Here is a 23296-nt window from a genome sequence, read left to right as displayed (position 1 = left end):
CCCATGTAATTTCACCACTTGGTCTAGAAAAACCCTAGCCACATCCTGGGCTGTATAAGGGTGAGTATGCCCTATAAAATGGGTAAATTTTGTCAACCTGTCAGCAACCATGAGTATGTTGTTTTTTCCTTCTGACTTAGGCAAACCTTCGATAAAATCCATAGATACACAAGCCCATGCTTGGTCAGGAGTGGGTAGAGGTTGTAAGAGACCCAGGTAAGCCATGGTCTCATACTTGCACCTCTTGTAGGTGTCACAAGCCAACACAAACGCTTTTACCTCTGTTTTAAGCTTAGGCCAATAGAACAATTGCCTCACTCGAAGGTAATTATTCTGAATCCTAGAATGTCCCCCCAATGGAGACTCATGTAAGGCCTACAATATTTTCTTTTTGAGATCTTCCTTGTTGCCAATCACCAACCTGCCTTGATACCTCAGCATGTCTTCCACCAACCTGTATCCATTTTCTTCATTCTAGCTAACAGCCAATCTCTCCAACAAATCCCTTACTTTTTTAGTAGTAATGGTTGCTAAACTTCCTTCCTCGTGGCACCTTGAGAGTGCATCTGCTGCTACATTCTCTCTACCCTTTTGTACTACATAGCATAGTCCAATCCTATCAGCTTGGCCATTCCTTTTTTCTACAATTGAGTATGCAATTTCTATTGTAACAGAAATTTCAAACTCTCATGATCCATCTTTATTATAAACCTGCCTCCTCCTAAATAATGTCTCCACTTTTCAACCGCCATCAACACTGCTAGAAACTCTTTCTTATATATGATGAGCCCCATGTGCCTAGGGCTCAATGCCTGGCTTAGGAATGCCAAAGGCCTTCCTTCTTGCATCAATACTGCTCCAATTCATGTCCCACATGCATCTGTCTCCAAAACAAAGGGTTGCCGAAATCAGGCAACCATAGGATAGGTACTAGACTCATAGCCCTTTTTAATCTTTCAAAAACTTCCTCTGCCTCTTGCCCCTAACTGAAATTTCCCTTTTTTAAGAGTTCGGTCAAGGGTTTACTGATAACCTCATAATCCTTCACAAATCAACAGTAGTATCCGGCTAGCCCCAGATATCCCCTAAAAGCCTTTATCATAGTAGATTTTGGCCAAGCCACCATGGCTTCCACCTTCCTTGGGTCTGTGCCTCAAATACTCCACTTGACCTTGACCAAAAGCACACTTAAACCTCTTGATAAATAGCTAGTTAGACCTAATGACCTTGAAGGTGGTTCTTAGCTGAGCCAAGCGTTGGTCAAAGGTGGGGTTGTAGACAAGTATATCATCAAAGAATACGAGCATAAATCTTCGAAGATAAGGCTCAAAAATTTTGTTCATAAGGGACTGAAAGGCACCTAGTGCATTGGTGAGCCCAAATGGCATCACCAAAAATTCAAAGTGTCCATGGTGTGTTCTAAAGGTTGTCTTGGGTATATACTCGAGCTTCATTCTAATTTGGTCTTAGCGCGAGCGTAGGTCAAGCTTAGAAAAGAATTTGGCATGGTGTAATTCATCCAAAAGGTCTTCCACAAGGGGTATAGGGAATTTTTCTTTGATGGTCATGGCATAAGTTGGCAATAGTCCACACAAAAATGCCATAATCCATCCTTTTTTCTTGACTAATAAGACTAGGGAAGCAAAAGGGCTCTGGCTAGGTCTAATGATAGATTATTGTAGCATATCCCTAACCATTTTCTCAATTTTTGTCTTTTGGATTGGGGGGTAATGGTAGGATCCAATGTTGACAGGTTCAATGTTGGGTGTAAGGTTAATAGCATGGTCAAACAATCGGATAGGAGGGAGGGTTGCAGGTTCAATAAAAAGATCCTTAAACTCTACCAGTAATTTATCAAGAAGGTTTGAACTGTGTACCTAGTCAAGCATTCCCAGGGGTGTGTTAACAATTAGATAGAACTCCCCTTGCTCTAACTTGTTGTTATGGCCCTCCTCCATTGCCACAATAGAGAATAATTGTGTCAACTGGTTCCATTTGCTCTTGAATACTTTTTGTAGCCTTTTTCCTGTGATCATTTTACAAGTTTCAGCTTCTCTTCCTCTAGTTAGGGTCATCTTCCTTCCTTCTTTTTCAAAAGAGACCTCCATCTGATTGAAATCAAAACTTATGGGACCCACCCCCTTCATCCAATCCGCTCCAAGTACTACATCACAACCTCCTAGTCGTAAGAGTCTTAGATCAACTTCAAATTCCTCCCCCTACATTTCCCAACAGAAGCCATTGTATGATGACTTACTCATCACCCAATTTCCAGTAGCCACTATCACACTCAAGGGTTGGGTTCCTGAGAGTTAACACTTCAACCTCCTAACTGTGCCTTCATCTAGGAAATTGTGGGTACTCCCACTGTCTATTAATATCATGAGACTGCAGTCCATCACCGTACCTTATACCTTGATAATTTTATTATTGGCTACTCCTTTCAAGGCATGTATAGAGATCTCTCCATTGTCCTCCTCCCCAAATTCTTCATAGTCACCCTCCTCTTCATCCTCCTATAATTCCACATCCTCTCCTTCTAATAATAGTATTTGCCTTTTGCACTGATGCCCGAGATAATATTTATCCCTACACCAGTAGCACAGGCCAGCAAGTCTCCTCTACTCAATTAATTTCCCTCCATATGGTGTTGTGTTGTGGCTCGAGCTTGGTCCAGCCACATTCTTCACTCCACTATTTCCCTTCACCAACTCTCGGGTATAGCTTCTCCCTCCTTGGTTGGATGCCCCCAGAATCACCCCCTTCTGTTGTTGCCTCTACTTTCTCATTAAAGCCTCCGCCATCATCTCCTGCAACCTAGCATTCTCATATGTCTGTTCTACTATTCAGGGCCTCATCATTTTAACCATTGTCCTAAGCTCATCGTTAAGACCACTCATGAAACTTGACACATAATAGGCCTTCAAGAGATTGGATTATGACTGATCACAAGAGATATCAATTCCCCAATCCTTCGTTGATAGGCCCCCACATCCCCAATTTCCTTTATGACGTTCATCATGCTCCTTTCACCAAAACATTCACACAACTTCTCTGAAAATTCCTCCCAAGTATGGTTCCCTCTTACTCTAGTACACCCTTGAAACTAGGCATCTACTACATCATTGAAATATGTCGTGGCTAAGGATACTCTTTGGCCCTCAGGGATGTTATACCAATTGAACATCCTCTCACATTTTCTTAACAATCGTCTGGGATTGGTTCCTTCAAACATGGGGATCTCCATCCGAGGCATGGGAAACCCCAGTTGATGAGGGTAGGCATGACCATCCATTCCCCTGTCCATCACTCCTTCTACTTCTTCCTCCGGGTCCACCTCAATTTCAGAGGTCCCATTCATCCTATTTCCTTATAAAATAGGCTCAGTTCTCTCCTTGAGAGGAAAATCAGAAGAGATCCTAACCGAAGTATGGCGAGTGAACATCACCATGAATTATTGTATTTGTGCTCCCATTCCGTCTCACATATGCGAGAGAGCTCCGTCCAATCTCCGTTCTAGCCCCTCAAGTGAGCTCTCCATCTTGCGATCCATCGCCATGATCACTTCATGATTTCGGGTGGATCTGATCTCCAATTGATCGGCTTTGTTTTGGAATTTGTCATAATCGAGCTAACTTGTTGCAGTTGCGACTCGAGATTCTTCATGTGAGTACCCTCTGCCATTGGTTCAATCCAATAGAGCTCCGGCCTAGAATCGTGCTTTGATACCAAAATTGTCATAGCCCAAGCCTGACAATTTTCTTCCTAATTCATATCGAATTAGGAAGGCACTCTCAAGAACAAAGAACGTAATGTAGAATGAGAAAGAAATAAAGAAAGAAGGAAGGGAGAGATAGAAAGAATACGAGAGAATGCTGCGAGGGAGAAAGAGAATTCTTCTTCAATATTCTCGATGATCAATCCGTGATGATCGTTGGAAATATATATAAGTTGCCAAAAAGGTGGAACCCTGTTAAGGCAGATTCTACACTCTTCTATGGTTATAACAACCCTCTGCCACTCTATAACCACTTGCACGTGGATACCCCCTAAGCTAACAAACTTTATAACAGTAAAAATTACAGCAGTAAAAATTTAAAATTTTCATAAACCCTGGTCCTTCTCGTGACACAAGGCTAGGCATGTACAACACTAGAAGGTTAACAAGACTATATAATCTCGTTCCATGTTTGGTATCCTAGATTTAAAGGAGGTATAAACTAAAATTATATCTAACCCATGTTTGGTATAGTAAATTTTGAATGAGGTATAACTAACTTTAATTGCTAAATGACATTGACCAAATGCAACTATAACTGAGAACCTACCGCTAGAGTCACCACTCACTGGCCACTCCAGAGTTATTGTCACAAACAAGGCTCCCAGATTTAGGAGCCTCATCTCCCATGGTAGGGACTCCTAGATCAAATGGGTGTTGCCAACAGCTAGAGAAAAGATGAGAGAGAGAAGAGAGGATTTGGAAGAGAGAGAGTTTCTATGGCTATTATATGTGGGGGGGAAATTATCCACTATGGCCAGAAAATTAATCCCAGCAAGATGGGATTAGATCATCCCATAAGGACAAGTAGGATAGTCTTGTCCCACTGTGGTGGGATAAAATTATCCCAACCTTCCGTAATTCCACCTGACATGTTTTTCCCAACAAGATAAAACCTTGTCAAATGGTAATACCACGAGCTAATCCATGTACCAAGCCCTAAAAATGTTAACAATGAAAAGATGGATTCAAATGTTCAAATTTGTATTCCCTAATGTCCTTCAATTTTTGAAAAGTTCTTCCTCCCTTTCTTTTATATATTTAAGAACTTCATTAGTAATTTCAACACCAGCCATTCCACTTGGGGGATGAAACATATTTAAACAACTAACTTAAACAAGGTGCACAAACAAACACATACATGCACAAAGTAATGCAGAAGCACCATGATCCTTGAACCTAATATCTATTTTATTACATCACCAGTAGTGCAAATCTTTAACCTGTAAGGAAATAGATCCAACAAGTGTAACAAACATGATCAGAGTGTTCAAAAAGTCCTACTAGCAACAAGGCACGGTGGTAAAAGCATGAGATTAGTGGCAAAGAATCCTCAAAAAATTCACTTAATAGTTTTCCATAAGGGTAATCAGCTTCAGAACAGGTGATTTCAGGAACACAGGCAATCAACCGCTCAATTATCCAATAAACATTTTCTCGTTGAAAGAATCCGTGTGCCTCTATTTCCATCTCTATTGCTTAAACAGTTTCATTCATCAACTTGATGACATTTAAGTATCAGCCTCCATGAATTTGACCTCTTTACAGAAATGGTCTCTTGAGCAGCAAACAAGAAGTTTAGCTAAAGCATTTTATGGAATACAGTAGAGCATGGGTACCTGTACTTAACTAAACAGCTCAAAGATAATCACTGGAAATGGTAAACTTGGTTGATTTATTTTTGGATGTTTTAGCATCTTATTTTTTGTTCATGTCAGTCTACTAGAAAGCTTCTACTTATTCCAGAAGAAATAAAAACTTATACAGAAAAAGAAAAGGAAAAAGAAGAACATGTTACCTTGTGGTGATGGTCAGGAAAATGTTAACATTGAAACATGACGCCTTAATTTAAAAATATGCTATATGTTATTGGGACAGCTAGATTGTATGAATTGTTTTACTAAGAAGACTGCATTGGCAAATCAAAATTCTGCATCCACTTAATTTCTGAAATAAAAATCATTATATGTTCGCAAACCACACAGGAACACTACTTAATCTAATGAATTTACCTGAAGGACAACAGAATTGATAACATCTGCATATCTCACAGCCAGATTTAGTGATATACACCTAGCTGGAGCAATAGCAAAGCATCTGATCCTTTTCCTCTCGATGTTTCCCAGTTTTCCCCGATTCTGGACTGCCAACAATGCTAACAATGTTACAACCCCTGCCCCTAGAGAATGGCCCGCAAAAGTCAAAGTATAACTTGGATTTGTCTCAATTAGTTCCCTGAGGATCTCGCACTCTGCATCCAAAACCCGCTGAGCTGACTTCAGTAGCCCATTATGGACATAACCTCCGTCGAATTTTGTCTGCCCCAGTTTGTTATCAAGTAAAACCAAAAAATCACTTTCCTTTCCCAAATTAAGACCCCTAATGGCTAAAACTATGTCATCATTTTGATGATCAAGGTATATCATATAGGGAGAAACCCTCCCTTCAGTTTCTTCATAGTCTCTCCTTAAAATTACCCAATCAGGATCCATACCATACCCACCAGGAGGAGCCCAAATTGGGTTTCGGAGATCATCTTCATAGACTGATAGAATATACCGACAGATACGGGGTACAGGCTCAAATTCAGCAGCTCCAGCATGACCCCAGTTTTCACTTTCACTACCAGCAGTATAGAGGAATTTCTTCCACGCCCAACGAGCACAGGCCAGACAGTATACACATTCTAGAAGGGGAAGGCCACAACAGGCTGACATTGATGCCTATCAAACAAGCATGTCAGTAATGATTTCAGAACCATGAATCTCTACAAAAGAGCAATGAAGAAATGATGGGTCTTCTTAAGCTTCTGAAGATATTCCAACTATATATCTGAAAAGGGAGCTGAAAATCCGGGACACAATATAATTAGTAAAAAAAAATTAATCCGTTCACAAAATTTCGATGCAGCCCAAATTGTGTATCAGAAAATAGTATTACTAGTGTAGAAAGAAATATATGGACCATATAGAGATCTCAAGCTACCAGGATACTAAAAGAAACACAATAATTGGGACAAACAAAGTTTTGAAAGGTATATGGACCAAAAAAGCACAAGTTCTTGAGCCGTATGAATCAAAACACACTGAAATTAAATACAACTCGGGTTCAAGAACAAAGCAAAGACGTCTGGCTACAAGATAAAATGTCCAATTAACATCAGCCAGCCTGAAAAGATCATAGCAGAATTCAAAAGGGTACCCAGGTTAGATTCAATTCAAAGCGCTAGGGTTTCTGGATGGAACATAGTTGTGATCATCAACTACGGGCGCCGACACATAGTTCCAGTTGAGCAAGATAAAGTAACACGAATCGAAAAGTCATGAATAACAATCAATAACGGACGACGCCAACAAATTTAAAAGAAAAAAGTGAATGATGGATGGATGGGAGTTGGCGTTAGTATACCTGCAGGTCAAAGCCATGCCCATATGATGTCTCTCTTTAAGAAGAATCTTCGGGTGGAGTGGAACTGCTTTTGGTGGTCACGAGTTTGGCATGGCATACGCAATGGCTGGATGACGGTGGGCGGACGGGCCGTTCTGTGATTTTGTCTCTTAGTGGGCTTTGGTCTGGGCCCAAGTTCTCGTGATTCAGCTTCAATGGGTTAATTTTTGGAGGCCCACAAATGGGCCTTTTGCTTTCATGTATTTTTCAATATGTTGGATATTTTTGAGGTTTAAACTAAAAGTAGATGGTACCTTCAAAATTTTGAAAATAATAACGGTCTCCCAGTTTATACGCCATCTTACACTAAACTTCTTACATTACTTAATTGTAGATATTTTTTAAAAAATTAATTAAAATACTCTCATTTCACACCATTGTCATGTCCATTGTTAGTTCACCCACCAAAAAGTAACCATCACCAATTCACAATTATTTTTTGATTGATACTTTGGTGGGTATGACTATCTTGACAATTGTTGAAATCAACGCTACTACATTGCACAAATCACCAATTTTTTACGATAGTTGTATTTGACTTTATTGTAAGTTAGGTTAAAACAACATGACCTACAATACGATCAGAAAATTTACAATAATAAAGTTGAAGAATTTTACCATCAAGAATGTTTTTTTTATTTTCGTAATCCAACCAAGACTTTTTGGCAAATTTTTTTAATTTTATATAACTTGAGTTAGTTACTCTCTTTTTGACAATTTTTTTAATTTTATATAACTTGAAATTACTATTCTCTTTCCTCTTTCCCTGTCCCTTCTTTTTTTCTTTTTCTTTTTTTTCTTGACCACACTCTTGGTATTACCATTATCTCTATATACAACAATCACAATTATATACAAATATTAACCCTCCACTCTCTATATGCCTTTCTCTTTCGCATTCTCTTTATCTCAACTCATATTTAATAAATTAATCCATACGACAAGGGTCGTATTGGGGTTATAAAACCCTAGCCAGTTGCTTCCAACATCATTAGTCTACATTTGAATGAAAGGTACAACGTCGGAGATGGGAGAAATGAGCGAGCATGAGAAAAAAAAGTGTTGGGATGGAGGTTTCATAATGAAAGGAATTGTATATGATATCTTTCCATCTCTTTCCATACCCTTATTTTTCTTATACCTCAATTTGGGATGAAAAGAGAGGAAAAATATATACTTATAAATATGATCATTATTTTTAGTATCTTACCTTTTTAAATTTTGTATTTGTTTATTTATTTTGGAAATTAATGGATATATTAATAATTTTATTTTATTTTTTAACTATTCCATCTCCCTTCATTCCCTTTCCAAATAAAGTAAAGTTATATTATGTTAATTTACATTTTATTCTTCTTAAATAATGAAAAATTAACAAACTTTGTTATTTCTTTCGCTCATGCCTTTGGTTTCATTATGTATTATTCCATTATCTCTCAAACATAACGCTTGGAGTAAATTTCATATATATTTTTAAAATATATTGTTATGGGTAAATTTTATACACCTTCAATAATTTGACCTATTTTCAAGTACTCCCGATATAGTTTAAAATTAGCCCATATAAGTTTAAAATTAGCCCATATAAGTCCCAACGGTTTCATTTATTTTCACCCACACCCTTTGTGTCAATTTAATAGTTAACATAATCTATTTTGAGTCAAAACAATATAGTATTGTTTTAATATCTTTAATTAAATTATATAAAATTTAATTTAATTGAAGATAAACTCAAAAAAAAAAATAATCAAAATGAGAAGAGTCACTAGTTGGAATCTTTTTCTGTTCATACTTTTATTTATTCGTTGGCCAAAACGCTTCGTTGGTCAATGACTTTTCTTCTTCTTATTATTTTTCTTTTGTCTTTCTTACCATGTAAACCCTACCACAATGGATTTTAGAGATAAAAACTCACCAATCACAAACCCAAATGCCTAAACCCTTATCTCCAAGTCAAGCCTCTAAGCCCTTTAAACCTTTCATAATAAAGCCATTGATTTCGACAACTCACTAAACATCAACCATGTTTGTGACTAACTATAGTCCAAGAACCTCTCTTTATTATCTTTAGTTTGTTCAATCACTTTAGCCATGGAAGTAATGGCCCATTGACTAAAGGTTGTCGGCAATAAAGCAAGAATAGCAGTAGTTGGGGTTAGTTTCTTTATGGCCTCTGGCTAAGACTGGTGAAAGAATGGATGGGTATATGCTTGATATCAAATAGACATCCTAGCATTCTTAATGTCATAGATGACCAATGAAATGAATAAAGCGAGCCAGTTAGGTATCACAAATACTGTCTCCGACATTTATTAAGCAACTTCAATGCCAATTTCAAGAACACAATATTGAAGATGTATTTATACAAGTTGACCATGGATAATCAAATATAAAAGTTCAATACTAGAATGAGATGGATGCAAAAACACATTTCGAACACCCACTAATGGATCTTTGAGACACCGATTGAGAACTAGTCCATGGCACATGATGGTTGGTGCTGATGGGGGCTCATGATAACAAATATATTTGAATCATTTAATATCATATTAAAGGGTGTGAAGAGCTTACCCATCACTACACTTGTGCATATGACATATTATAAGGAGATAAAATAATTCAAATGGATGTGCTAGATTGGGACCGCCAGTTAAGTGAAGGGATTAAAGTATGTACCTAATATTGTTATTGAGCTCCAAAAAGATGAAAGGGCATCAAGTATGCACAGAGTCGCATAATACAACATCTAGAGAGGCATTTTTAATGTGAAGATAATAAAGCACTAGAACAACACAGACAAGGGTGGTAGATATCATGATGTCATGATAAACCAATGTACATGTATTTGTCAAAAATGGCATATCCAATTATATTCATGCTCATATACGATGGTAGCTTGTCAATCTGGTTGCATTAATTGGAAACAATTTGTTGATCTTGTCTAGACGATGGATGTATGTGTCAGGACATACGAGGCATAATTTTATCTGATATAAAACCCAGCGTATTGACCAGAAAATAACATTCCTGAGGTCATGTTGGCAACTACGCGGAGCTATTGATGGAGATGGCCTTATTCCACGAGATTACAAATGAGGTAGATATACGAGAATGATAGCCAATACAGCATTGTGGTATATGTGAGCAAGAAGGTCATAACTTGTGACGCCCCCGACCCCACCTTCGAAGTGCCACTGTAACCCACGGTTACAACCACGGCCGAACTTCTAGTTTTTAAAATTACACTTAGATCCCAAAAATCTCAAAACTTCCAATCACTTCTTTATTCAAAATGCATTGAATTTTATTTCCTCCCTAAATTCGACAAATCCACAAACCACCAATAAATAATTTCAAATGCAAAAATTAATTATTATTATTTTGTCATGATACCAGGATGTTACATAACTGTAATGCATGTTAGAGCTCTCAAAAAACAAATGGCTTACTTGCCATCAATGAAGGGTATTAAATATATGACTTTGTGCGTTGTGTTTATTTTCATGCACTATACTTAAGCGATGACATGTTAGATTAACTAAACTAAGTTACCTTTGATATATTTTATTTAAATGTACTGACATATTTGTCATCTAACTTTTTGTTGTGTTGCCTTTTATTTAATTGTACTAACACATTTATTATGTATAGAGTTATAATGTAACTATTACGGTTCCAAACTAATATTATTACACTTAATGGTTGACAGGTATAATGGATTCGTTTGTTCTAGGGCCCACCAATAGCTACATGCTCCATTTATAACATTCACACAAGTTTATTGATATATGGAGGATGAAGAGTAACATATACTTGGTTATTGCATGTAGATGCAAAGTCACTGAGGATAAAGGAGTAAGAATTGCACCATCGTTATCCCATATTTGACGCAAGCTGGTTTCATACATGTGCACAGACTTGTGCTCGACTTATAGATCGATTGTTCACTTATCACAACATTGGTTGAGTGGAAACCCATACATTTCATCTAGGTGGTAGGGAGGTCATAGTTACTCTACCGAATGTGACGATGCTTCTTAGTTTGTGGATTAACGAGATATTAGTGACAAAGACAAGGTTATGGGACTGGTGACTCCTATATGATTTGTTATTATAGGTACGACCCACAACAGATTATATGTTTAGGGCTGAATTAAAGATAATGTGGTTGCAATCTCATTTTAGAGACCTACTAGGTGATGTACCAGATGTGGTGATTTGAGAGATATGCATAGGCTTACATGTTTTACTTGCTTGGGGGACAATTATTTCTAAATAAGTTAAGGTTACTCGTTTAACTATTGTTCATACAATTGTTACCTATTTTTGACTTACAAGAGATATCTTAGTTTGGGTAAAGTCGCCCTAGCTTATCTCTATAGAATGTTGTATCGTGCATGTTAGTGAAGCTTTAATGAGATCGGGGGTCTATTATTATTACTGTAAGGAAAATGCTATTGGTACACCTTTGTGTACTCCTTAGGCTACATAAAGGTGTACCAATGACAAAAAAACCCCTTATGAGGCACATAGAGGTGTGTGTGGCGCATGTGAGGTGCAGGGTATTTTAGTTATAATACCCTCTTATGTAGCCCAAGATGTACAAAATAGTTGTACATTTAGCATGATTCTTACTGTAATTGTGGGTATAGGAGAGACTTCACATTGGTTGACCATTCGGATTACCTATGAACCCTTATAACCATGTTGTGGAGCCACATGGACGACATTTGAGGGGGCCTTATAATTGCCAGGATAACCTGATTGCCCACACATCATAATACTACCGATATCGGCTTGACCACTAAATTAATTCACAAGTTGTTACCCAAACGAGTTGGTATCCATATGCTTGTATTTAATCACCATAATTATATGTTTTTTTTTTTCCATCATTGTAGGTCACATTGGAGCCATATAGCAATGATATGATTGGAGTCTTGTTTCCCATGTGTTGAGACAAATAGGACATTTAGATATAAGAGGTCCTATTGATATTATTTGATGTCGCCAAATGACATCTATTGTTGAGTGTGATGCATCTGTTTAATATGGTGCAACACATACCATCAACATGTCACACCAAGACCAAGCTGCATAAACTGAGTATGAAGGACGCAAGAACACATAACTAGCATATTTATCACCAAGGATATGTTAACATATGGAAGCAACACCGTGCTATGGTCATTTAAGGGATTCGGGGTCCTACCATTTAGATACTGATTATATGATGTGGTACTGCTATAACACCCATGGCATTATATCAATCCTATCTTAACAACCAATGATATATGAGCTAACAATTCTCAGCAGATGAGATGAAGTATGGCTTATGAGTTATTTTTTCATTTGAATATTTATTTTATTTGGTCAAATTGTATCAGTATGTGCTAACTCTTTATATATATATGTATGTATATTATCTAACACATGCACTTCGCATTCTAATGATCTAATAGGTAGGGTTAGGTGGCTTGTCTTGGGGCAACATTGATTTGTGTACTATCCTTGTCAATATCACATCTTTGTTGCATCATCTAGAGGATTTACTACTTTTTACATAAGGTAGAGATGGACTTTATGAGGTTGAGGCATCATATCGTGTGGATGTTGCGGACGACGATGCTGGCCAGTTGTATCAAGATGATACAAGGTGCGACAATGATGAGCCATGACATCATATGGATGTTGGAGATAGTGATATATCAGTCCATGATCACATTGAGGCAGAGGTACATGTGGTGTTAATGTAAATAGACTATTGTCACATGTTGTTTTGCCCACCATTGATGTTCTCATTAAGATCACTAAGGCCACCGTTGCAAGTGTATAAGGGTGGACCACAAGTGGTAGAGCAACAATATTGAGTGTGTGACTAGGTTATAGCTGTGGATCATCTAGTTGTGGAGTAGCAACATCCACAAAGACAAAAAAAAAAAAAAAAAATCTACACGCTTCATTTTTACGTGCTTGGGGTTGATTGTTTTTTTTTTTTGTATTTTTATTCAATGTTAGATGATGTTATTCGATTTAGGGATTTTTATATAGGTGATATTATTTTTGTGCATATAATGTTTTCACATTTATTTTGATTTGACATGCTTGTGATTTTTTTTAGAATATATTTTTGTGACATGATATCGGTTGGTAGGGTTATTGATTGTAAATATAATTTCTTTCTACGTGATTGAGTTGGGATGATGTCATCTTCTGAACTCCCTTCCACCCCAAGCCCCACCAGTAAGAAGAAGATGTAAATCAGGGAACAGGTAGTTCTTGATTTTGATCATGGGTGCGAATTGTTCTGTGTATGAATTGTTGTTGGGTTGGATAAATTTATAACTTGTTACTAATAATAACGAGTTTAACCAAAACTACCTACTCGTTACCGTAGGTTGCAAGTTCTACCAAACTCTTAAGGACCATTAGATGAGTTTTTGGTAGTTAAAAGCTATTCATATAGTTGTCATAGCGAGTCTCGCTATAATGAGTGTCGAGTGGTGAGTTATAACTTTTTGCTATTAGTGGTGTATTTTTCTAGCCTAGTATCCCCCTAAATTTATAGTATTTTCTTAAATAGTTTGGAATTAGTATTATTTTTTTAACTAATTTAAAAAACAGTATTATTTTAAAAAATTTCTCATTGTTTATAAGGCTTCATTCCTCACAGATGATTCCATGTGTTTTTTTAATTTTTTTCCTCATTGATTTCATTAGTTTCAAATGATGCTACTTCAAGAAACTCATCTCTTTTGTCTTAGAACATAGATCACCTAGTAAAGGAAAAATCACTGGGGTGTTGCTCTTTGGATCCCCAAGTTCCATATTCGAGCCTTGATTAAGAAAAAAAGTTCAATAATTAAGGGTTATTTTTTAAAATTAAAAAATGATAGGCCGCTCTAACGTCAATGGAGAGAGGCTAGAGATAGAGACCGATTGTTGAGTTGTTTAATTTACATCTCCGGCTAGAATCATGGGTAGAGTAGCATAAGCGTTCGTGATGGTGCGTTAAAAAAAATAATAATAAAATTCATCCCTTTCTGCGCCCGTACAGTTGGACCTATACGTATATGTACTCGATAGAGGGAGTCCTCAGCAATCGTTAACTTCTATCTCGGTCGGAGAGAGCTCAATTATGGCTATGGACACAGAATCTGGTCATCACGAAGGCCCCTAGTTTTTCCTGAATTCAATCTTCAGATTTCCAAATTATGTCTATAATTCTCTCATTTCTTTGCAGTGATCGAGTTTTTAGGTTGCGTTCCTCTGCTTCAAAGGCTTCCCGGCTCGTCTCTCCGGGAAATCGCTCAACTAGTCATCGTCAAGCACTACGGTTTATATTTATTTTCCTGGAAATCTCTTCTTCAAGTCGTGTCTGAAACATTTATTTTCTTTTTGTAAGTTAATTTGTTTGCTTTATCGTTGATTGGGAAGATCGTGGGGACTATGTCGCTCGCGAAGGTGAACCTGTGGACGGAATTTACTTGGTCTGGGATGGAGAGGTTAAGTTTGGGCTTGGAATTTTGGTGGGATTTTGTATGTAATTGGAAATAACATATGTGATTGAAGCCATGCATTCGTACTCTTTTTTGGTTTACAGGCTGAAGTCACTGGACCGGAACGTGTTGACGATGAAAACCGTCCTGAGTTCCAGTTGAAACGTTATGATTATTTCGGTCATGGTGAGGGGTTGATATAATTAGTCATGATGCACTTGTGCTTCCAATTATCATTTCCTATTATAATGTCGGATATATCTAAGCATTTTAAAGAGTTCGTTGCTTTTTGGGGAGGTTTTTGATCTGGTCGTTCTTCAGGCGTACCCAGAAATCAGAATTGTGCACTATAGTTACTGGAAATAACATCTTCAAAACTTGTATCTGTATAGAATCATGCAGTAGTGCTAGCATTAGGCTGATGGGTCAATATCCCATGTGTTCTGCTCCCATTTGAGTAACATTGTATACCCTGCATTTGCTTAGTCACTCATGTATATACAATATAATATAGTGTATAACAATACAGCGGTTGACAATATCTGAGTAATTATTCTAAAATTCTATTGGAGTTAACCTGCTGCATCTACTTATAGTAATGAAAATTAAGAGACATGAATTAGCAAAAAAAAAAAAAAAAATTAAGATACTTGAGTTGCTGCCAATAGTCACTTCTGAAGAATAATCTTAAGATATTTTGCAGGTACTAGAGCTTCTCTTCAGCAGTTTGATGTCATTGCAATGTCTAAGGTAGCTGCACTACTCTTTGTCTTACATATCAGTTCTGATTTTGGACCAAACTAAATACTTCAGGTAAATGTTTATGAGGATTCCTGTTGCAAGCTAAAATGTGTTTGATGGCAGCTGACCTGCTTAATGCTTCCCGATAAGTATCGTGGTCTTCTACAGTCAAAATCAATTTGGAATGCAGATAGAACCCATGATATGTGTGCACTTGTGGAGCATATACTGCATTTGGAGCCATTAGAAGTATGGACTCACTACTTTTCTTGTTATTTTTTTAATCAAATTTTCGATTTAAAGCTCAAACTGACATCCTCCGCGATGGAAGCAGAATATGGATGCATATGATTGCATACCAAGCATTATCTACATGTTTGTAAATTTGTGGATCACCGTGTCAGATTACGATTCTGACAAGAGATAGTTTCCTCGCAATTCAGTAAGGATTGCGCGGGAACCAGTGTATTAAGAAAGAGAGAAGAAGAATAAGGGGAGAGAATTGGAGAAGAGAGAGAGAAAGAGAGAGAAATTGAGAGGGAAAATGAATCAATTATCTTTCCAAAGTTGCTTTCTCTGGACGCGAAGGCTGGTTATATAATACCCAAACCTTGGCGCCACTATTTGGTTACATTTGAATTAGGCCCATGTGCTGTAACTGCCAACCTAATTCATATTATTATAATATCCTATATCCTCCCCCTATTTACATACTAATCTCGTGACAATCCCCCTGGCTAGAAACATTACTTGTCCTCAAGTAATTCATAGGAGACTAGCAACCTTGGGAAATTGTTGCAGCAGGTTAGGGAGATATTCCCACGTGTTGTTTTCTGGGTGCAAATTGGACCAGCGAACCAACACCTCGGTGATAGGGGCCTGCTGTCAGTAGATGATTCTTCTGTCGACTATAGCTACTGGTTCCGCTTCTTGGCGTGTTGGTTGTATAGCGGTGGGTAATGTAGAACTGATAGGATGGCCGCCAGGGGAGGGTTTGAGGAGTGACACATGAAACACAGGGTGTATGTGAGACCCTTCTAGCAGTTGTAGTTTGTACGCCACCTGCCCGACCTTGCCAATTACTTCAAAAGGCCCATAAAATTTGGGACTTAGCTTAGAAACTGTCTTAGGAGCCAGAGTCTTCAATTGGGCTTGTCGCAGCTTCAGATACACCCTGTCTCCCACAACGAATACCCGTTCACTTCTCTTTCTGTCCGCATATTGTTTCATTCTATTTTGTGCAGTGGCTAGTTCCTCCTGTAAGGTCTGTAACATTTGCTGCCGCTGAATTAAGTAATCGTCCACTGTGGCTTCCTCTCAGTGGTAAGAGAGGTGGCTTGTAGCCGTATAGGGCTTCAAACGGTGTCATCTTCAAGGAGGAGTGTGAAGTGGTGTTGTGCCACCACTGTGCTAGGGAAAGCCATTTGTGCCACCCTATAGAATGCATTAAACTCACGCATCTTAGGTAAGTCTCTCGACATTGATTGGTCCGTTCGGTCTGACCATCTGTCTCCGGGTGGTATGAAGATGACATGTGTAGCTGGGTGCCGAGGGATTTCATCAGTTCTTTCTAGAGGAGGCTGGTGAAGATTTTGTCTCTGTCCGAGACAATCACTTGAGGTAGCCCATGCAATTTGCCCACCTGATCCAAGAAAACTTGTGCCACTTCTTGGGTAGTGAAGGGATGGGCTAAACCCAAGAAGTGGGCGTATTTGGTCATACAATCCACCACCACCAGCACACAGTCCTTACCTTTTGAGTTCGACAGGCCTTCTATGAAGTCCATGCTAATGTGGGTCCATGCTTGAGTGGGAATGGGAAGTGGCTGCAGCAATCCGAGAGGATGTATGTTCTCATGTTTGCATCTGTTGCAAGTGTCACAGCCTTTAACATACTCCATCACGTCTTTCCGTAATCCTGGCCAGAAGAAGAGTTGCTTAACCTTGCTGTAGGTGTTCTGTATTCCCGAATGACCCCCCACAGGGGAGTCATGCAATGTTTCTAGGATCTTGTGTCGTAGAGCCTGGTCCTCACCAATTAGTATTCTATCCTTGTACTGTAATAGCCCATTTGTCAACACATAACCTGGCCTGCTGTCTGGTGCCAAAATTAGTTGTTCCAACAAGTCTTGATCCATTCCCCTTTGGTGTAACTGGACGTCACCTCTCGGAGCCAATCTGGGGTGATTGCGGTGATGGCAGTAGATGCTCCTTCTTCCACACAACGAGACAGAGCATCAGCTGCTTTGTTCTCCTGGCCCTTCCTATACTGTATACTATAGTCAAGGCCCATTAGTTTTGACATGCCCTTTCGCTGAAGGTGGGTATGCAATTTCTGCTGTAGTAAAAACTTAAGGCTCTCATGGTCGATTTTTATAATAAATGAGCCTCTTTCAAGGTAGTGTCGCCATTTCTCTACTGTGATTAGAACAGCCAGAAGCTCTTTATCATAGACACTTAGGCCCAAATGTTTGGGGGCTAGTGCTTGACTGATAAAAGCCAAAGGTCTCCCTCCTTGCACCAATATGCTCCCACTCCTCCATCACTAGCATCAGTCTCCAATATGAAAGGCTGATTGAAATCGGGTAAACTGAGTGTAGGTACCGTACTCATGGCAGTTTTCAATCTCCTGAAAGCTTCCTCTACCTTCTCATTCCAGCAAAATCCCTCCTTTTTAAGCAACTCCGTCAACGGTTTACTTATAATGCCATAATCCTTGACGAATCTACGGTAGTACCCTGTAAGGCTTAAGAATCCGCGTAAGGCTTTCACATTAGCAGGTCTGGGCCAAGCTGTCATGGCTGCCACCTTTTGTGGATCGATGCTAACTCATTTTCTTGAAATGATATGACCGAGATACTCCACTTGGGATTGTGCAAATGCACACTTCGATTTCTTAATATACAACTTATTGAATCGGAGGATTTGTAGAGTAGTCCGTAAGTGCTCGAGGTGTTTGGCAAAGGAAGGGTTGTATACCAAAATATCATCAAAGAATACCAAGATAAATTGGCGAAGGTAGGGTTCGAATATTTGGTTCATAAGGGATTGGAATGTGGCTGGGGCATTGGTTAAAACAAAGGGCATAACCAAAAATTCATAATGCCCTTGGTGGGTTCGAAAGGCTGTTTTGTGGATATCTTTGGGATGCATTCGGATTTGATGATATCCCAATCTTAGGTCAAGTTTAGAGAAAATTTTGGCGCCATGCAGTTCATCTAATAGGTCTTCAATAATGGGTATACGGAATTTGTTCTTTATGGTTTGTGAATTGAGTTGGCGGTAATTAATACAAAATCGCCAACTTCCATCTTTCTTCTTTACCAACAATAAGGGGGAGGCATAGGGGCTGGTACTAAGCTGTATAACAGAAGTGTGTAGCATGTCTTTGATCATGCGCTCAATTCCCACTTTCTGTTTTGGGGGTATCTATATGAACGGATGTTGATGGCCTCAGCACTGGGTTTGAGATTAATGGTATGGTTTATTGGTCTTGGGGGTGGTAGAGACTTAGGTTCGTCAAGCAAATCCACAAATTCATCTAAGAGTAAATTAAAAGAATCGGATTGAGTTACCTCCCAAGGAGTGTGCGTAGCCTCTACTAAGTTCAGCCCGCAGTGCTCTTCATCATTTGTGTCCACCCTCATGTCTATGGCCTGTACTGAGAATAGCTGGGCTACTTGTGTCCACTTACTCTTGAACAACTTTTGTAGCCTTTTACCTGAAATCATCTTACATGTTCCGGTCTCCATGCTGCCGGTCAGGGTCATTCTCTTTCCCCCTTTCTCAAATGTGACCTCCATCTTGTTAAAGTCGAAACAAATGGGGCTCACTTCTCTCATCCAGTCCCCTACACAAGCAGATTTGCACAAGACCTTTTGACCGTTAGCTATAGTTACAGACAAGGGTTGAGTTCCCATGAGTCTGCATTTCAGTGTTTTTGCTATCCCCTCATCTAGGAAGTTGTGAGTGCTTCCACTATCAATTAGAATCATCAAGCGGCTATCTCTTGCTTTGCCTTCCACTTTGATAATTTTATTGGTCACAACTTCCCTTAGTGCATGTAGGGAGATCTCTACCTTCCCATCGTCACCATCTTCTTCCACAATGTTACTATCCTCTTCCGCCATCTCTCCCACTTCTTCTGCCCCTTCCAATAACAACAACTGTCTTCTACATTGATGGCTAGGTGTGTACTTATCTCCACACTTGAAACACAGGCCTGCTAATCTTCTCTGCTTGACCAATTATCCTTGAAACGGTTGGGAAGGCGCTGGTAGGGCCGCCAATCCCCTGTTGCTAGTCCCCACATGTCCCCCATTCCTCCCCATCCCTTATTATTGGATGGTAAGGGCGTCGTCTGCCATCCTCTAGTCATACTCTTCTGTTTTTTTACCAGGTCCTCCACTGTTAACTCCTGCAATTTAGCGCATTCAACTGCTTGTTGGACAGTCTTGGGTTGGAACATCTTAACTGTGGGATAGACTTCTTCATTCAAGCCGTTAATGAAACTCGACACAAAGTAGCCCTCCGTCAATGTGGGATTCGATAGTAACATGAGAGCCTTCAGCTCCTCAAACCTTTGTTGATAAGCCTGTACCAATCCTCCCTGTTTTAGTTTTTTAAACTCTTATACCATATCCAACATTTCTTTCTCTCCAAATTGTTCACAAAGTCCTTCCACGAATTCTTCCCAAGAGCACTCTTCCTTTACCCCGCTCCAACCTTGATACCATGCATCTCCTTCGTCATTGAGATACGCAGCCGTGAGTGTCACCTTCTGAGCTTCAGCCACTGTGTGCAGGCTGAACACCCTGCCACATGGTTCTGGCCATCAAAGAGAGGTATCTCCATCTTAGGCATAGGGAAGCCGATTTGGTGTCATCCGGTTCCGTAGCCTTGCCTCCTAATTCCCATATTCTCTTCTCTGATTGGTGGTTTGATCTCCAATTCCGTCGATCCTTCCGATCGGGAATTACCCCCACGGTCATGTAAAATTGGCTCCGATCTATCCCTCGGAGGAAACTCAGGTGAAAGTCGTACCTGAGTTTGGCGAGTGAGCATCAAAACAAATTGTTGCATTTGATCTCTGAGGGCCTGACCTTGCTCCCTCATCTGCTCCTCTAACCTCACTGCTTGCGACCTGCTTTCCTCTCGCTAAACCTGCACCACTCCGTCAATTCTCTGATCTACAGAATTCTCCAATGCCTCCATCCGATTCTGCATCTCCCCCATCGTTGTTGACACCTGATGGAGTTGCGATTCCATCTGTTTCATTCAAGTCCCGTCTGCCATCTCCGACACTAAATTGTCACCCAAGATGATGATCTGATACCAAATTGTTAGATTACGATTCTAACAAGAGAGTTTCCTCGCAATTCAGTAAGGATTGCACGGGAACCAACGTATTAAGAAAGAGAGAAGAAGAATAAGGGGAGAGAATTGGAGAAGAGAGAGAGAAAGAGAGAGAAATTGAGAGGGAAAATGAATCAATTATCTTTCCAAAGTTGCTTTCTCTGGACGCGAAGGCTGGTTATATAATACCCAAACCTTGGCGCCCCTATTTGGTTACATTTGAATTAGGCCCATGTGTTGTAACTGCCAACCTAATTCATATTACTATAATATCCTATATCCTCCCCCTAGTTACATACTAATCCCGTGACACACCTTTAGTTCCATCCAACAGCTATCCTGATAAATTTTTTGTTTTACTCTTTATTGGCCATGCTTTGCACTATGCTATGTGTTATGGGCATTTTTTTATGTATAAAGCATTTAATATTCTCCTTTTTCTATGTTTTTGATTTTTGATGGTAAGAACTCTACATAATTTGGATGCTCAATTGAAGAAGTAGCGGTGAACCTTTTTCTTTATTATTTTATTGGCTAGTTAATTTGTAGATGAAATTATTTGTAGAATGTCTCAGTTACTGAAACTTAGGATTTTTAACCGACTAAACCTCAAACTTTAATTTCACCTAAAGCTAAAATGAGCTCAATAGCACGTTTGGTGACTTTGGTCTAAAGGAAATAGTGGAGGACATGGACCGACATAATGAATTTTCTATGTGCTTTCTATATCTGACTCAAAGTTTAAGCCCTATCTAAAGTTGCGATGAGCTTGATAACATGTTTGGCCTAAATGAAGTTTTATAGGACATGGGCCACATTGCCAATTTTGTTTGCAACAACATCACAATCCCTATTCCCACCAGGTGGGGTTGGATACATGAATTCCAGCTCTCCAGTCATATATGTTCATGCCATATTTTCTGAGTACCAGTTTTGTCTATAACCACTAAATTACTTGTACAAAATAATCACTAAGTTATGCTGTTTTTAAGTCCTAAAGCTTCATATTAGTAGATGTCGTTTTTTCTAGCCCTTCACCCATCCTTGGACTCCTGTGTGTGTGAGAGAGAATAACATTGTCAATGTTGCTTATTCATTCCGGTCAATGTAGTTTATTCATTCCGCTATTGTTATATTACCACAAAAATTATGTTTGCTCATTGAATTGTTCATTCATCACAAGTGCGTCTCAATGAGCTACTGTCTTTTTGCATAGAGATAATGAATCTTCAATTTTAAGTATTACTTGTGCATGTTCCTACCCATTCAACTTTTCTCCAGTCAATAGAATAAGCACTTTTTCCAGTAAGGGGGTTGAATATGTATTGAAAAGGTAATATATACTTTAGCAAATTTTCCAATCTAAGTTGAGCAGAGTTCTGCTCATCCGATCTTAACGTTCATTCCTTGCAAATTATCACAACTACCTTTGAAATCAGAATGATCAATCTCTAAGGTTTTGTAAGACAACACTTTGACTAGTTGGTTCAAGTCCTCAAACATTTAGGTATATAAATTGTAGGAGGTAACTAATTAAGCATCTCCATTTTAGTGAGTCTAGTAATCTACTTATGATGAGGATAAAATCATTGACCCATTAGAGTACCAGAGATGAGGGAGAAGGTGCAGTTGATTTTGAGTTAGATATTCCCCATGGCCATGTAGTAAGGTGTGTGCTAATACAAGACTACAGATAATGACAAGTGGAAGCACATCCAAAGTTTTAAACCATGCATTAGGAATGGAGAGGATCGTCCACACCTATGGGATTAAGGCGTTTTTGTTGTTGTTGTTGCATTAGAAGTGGAGAGAGCACCTCTAAGTTGATTATTGATTAGGGAAGTACCATGAATGGGATTTTCAATGTACCATTACTTGGTTGAATCTTAAGGTAGAGCCACATCCTAAGCCATTCTGGTTAGCATGGGTGAAGCAAACAACCTTACTAGTCTTCAAGAGGTATTTTGCTTCAATTCAATATGGTGACTACAAAGATGAGATTACCATTATGTCTTGCCAATGGATGTTGCTTATATCCTTTTAGGCCGCCTTTGGCTATATGATTGAAGTCTGGTACATTATGAGAGTGAAAATATCTGCCTTTAATTACAAGAATCAGAAAATTATCAGACACCTGTTAAACTAGCAAGTAAAGACACTAGGATCAAGTCTTAGTCTTAAGTTTTAGATTGTTTATGACCGTTCTCCTTGCCCATCTAGTAACCTTGTGCCATCACCCCTTGCTACCAACTACAAACTTGTTGAAAACTTTGTCAATACATCCATGATTTGTATGCTGAGATCATAAAAAAAAAAGACCACCCATGAGTAATGTTGATTATAAAATACAATCTTATCTTAATGTGCATCTTAGAGCTTAAGACCTTTTACAAATGTGATCATTTCACGATTCTTGTTCAGCTTGAACAATATCCTAAACATTCTTTTAAGACATTACATGCTTGAGCTAATGGACC

General features: G+C 38.8%; 2 protein-coding genes across 9 annotated transcripts in view; one reads left to right on the top strand and one right to left on the bottom strand.

Annotated features, from left to right (window-relative positions):
- LOC127802586 (uncharacterized) overlaps nucleotides 1-7285 on the bottom strand; it is a 31053-nt gene extending 23768 nt beyond the window's left edge. Inside the window, exons 1-2 of one of the 5 annotated variants that reach the window (XM_052338477.1) lie at nucleotides 7187-7285; nucleotides 5791-6622 (exon numbers count right to left, since the gene is read on the bottom strand). In XM_052338477.1, coding sequence (XP_052194437.1) covers nucleotides 5791-6495 — 705 coding nt within the window. In that variant the 5' untranslated portion in view covers nucleotides 6496-6622; nucleotides 7187-7285. The other 4 variants (XM_052338478.1, XM_052338476.1, XM_052338475.1 and 1 more) reach the window with 4 other exon arrangements.
- A 6954-nt stretch (nucleotides 7286-14239) lies between these two features.
- The window catches only part of LOC127801064 (acyl-CoA hydrolase 2), a 69320-nt gene continuing 60263 nt past the window's right edge, over nucleotides 14240-23296 (top strand). For all 4 annotated transcript variants that reach the window (XM_052335879.1, XM_052335878.1, XM_052335882.1 and 1 more), the window contains exons 1-6: nucleotides 14240-14385; nucleotides 14469-14561; nucleotides 14663-14730; nucleotides 14829-14910; nucleotides 15428-15474; nucleotides 15589-15714. In XM_052335879.1, coding sequence (XP_052191839.1) covers nucleotides 14364-14385; nucleotides 14469-14561; nucleotides 14663-14730; nucleotides 14829-14910; nucleotides 15428-15474; nucleotides 15589-15714 — 438 coding nt within the window. In that variant the 5' untranslated portion in view covers nucleotides 14240-14363. The remainder of the gene's footprint in view (nucleotides 14386-14468; nucleotides 14562-14662; nucleotides 14731-14828; nucleotides 14911-15427; nucleotides 15475-15588; nucleotides 15715-23296) is intronic.

Source organism: Diospyros lotus, chromosome 5, assembly GCF_014633365.1.
Source record: "Diospyros lotus cultivar Yz01 chromosome 5, ASM1463336v1, whole genome shotgun sequence".
Lineage (NCBI taxonomy): Eukaryota > Viridiplantae > Streptophyta > Magnoliopsida > Ericales > Ebenaceae > Diospyros > Diospyros lotus.
The sequence above is the reverse complement of the archived record's forward strand: the minus strand, read 5'-3'. Positions and strand labels throughout refer to the sequence as shown.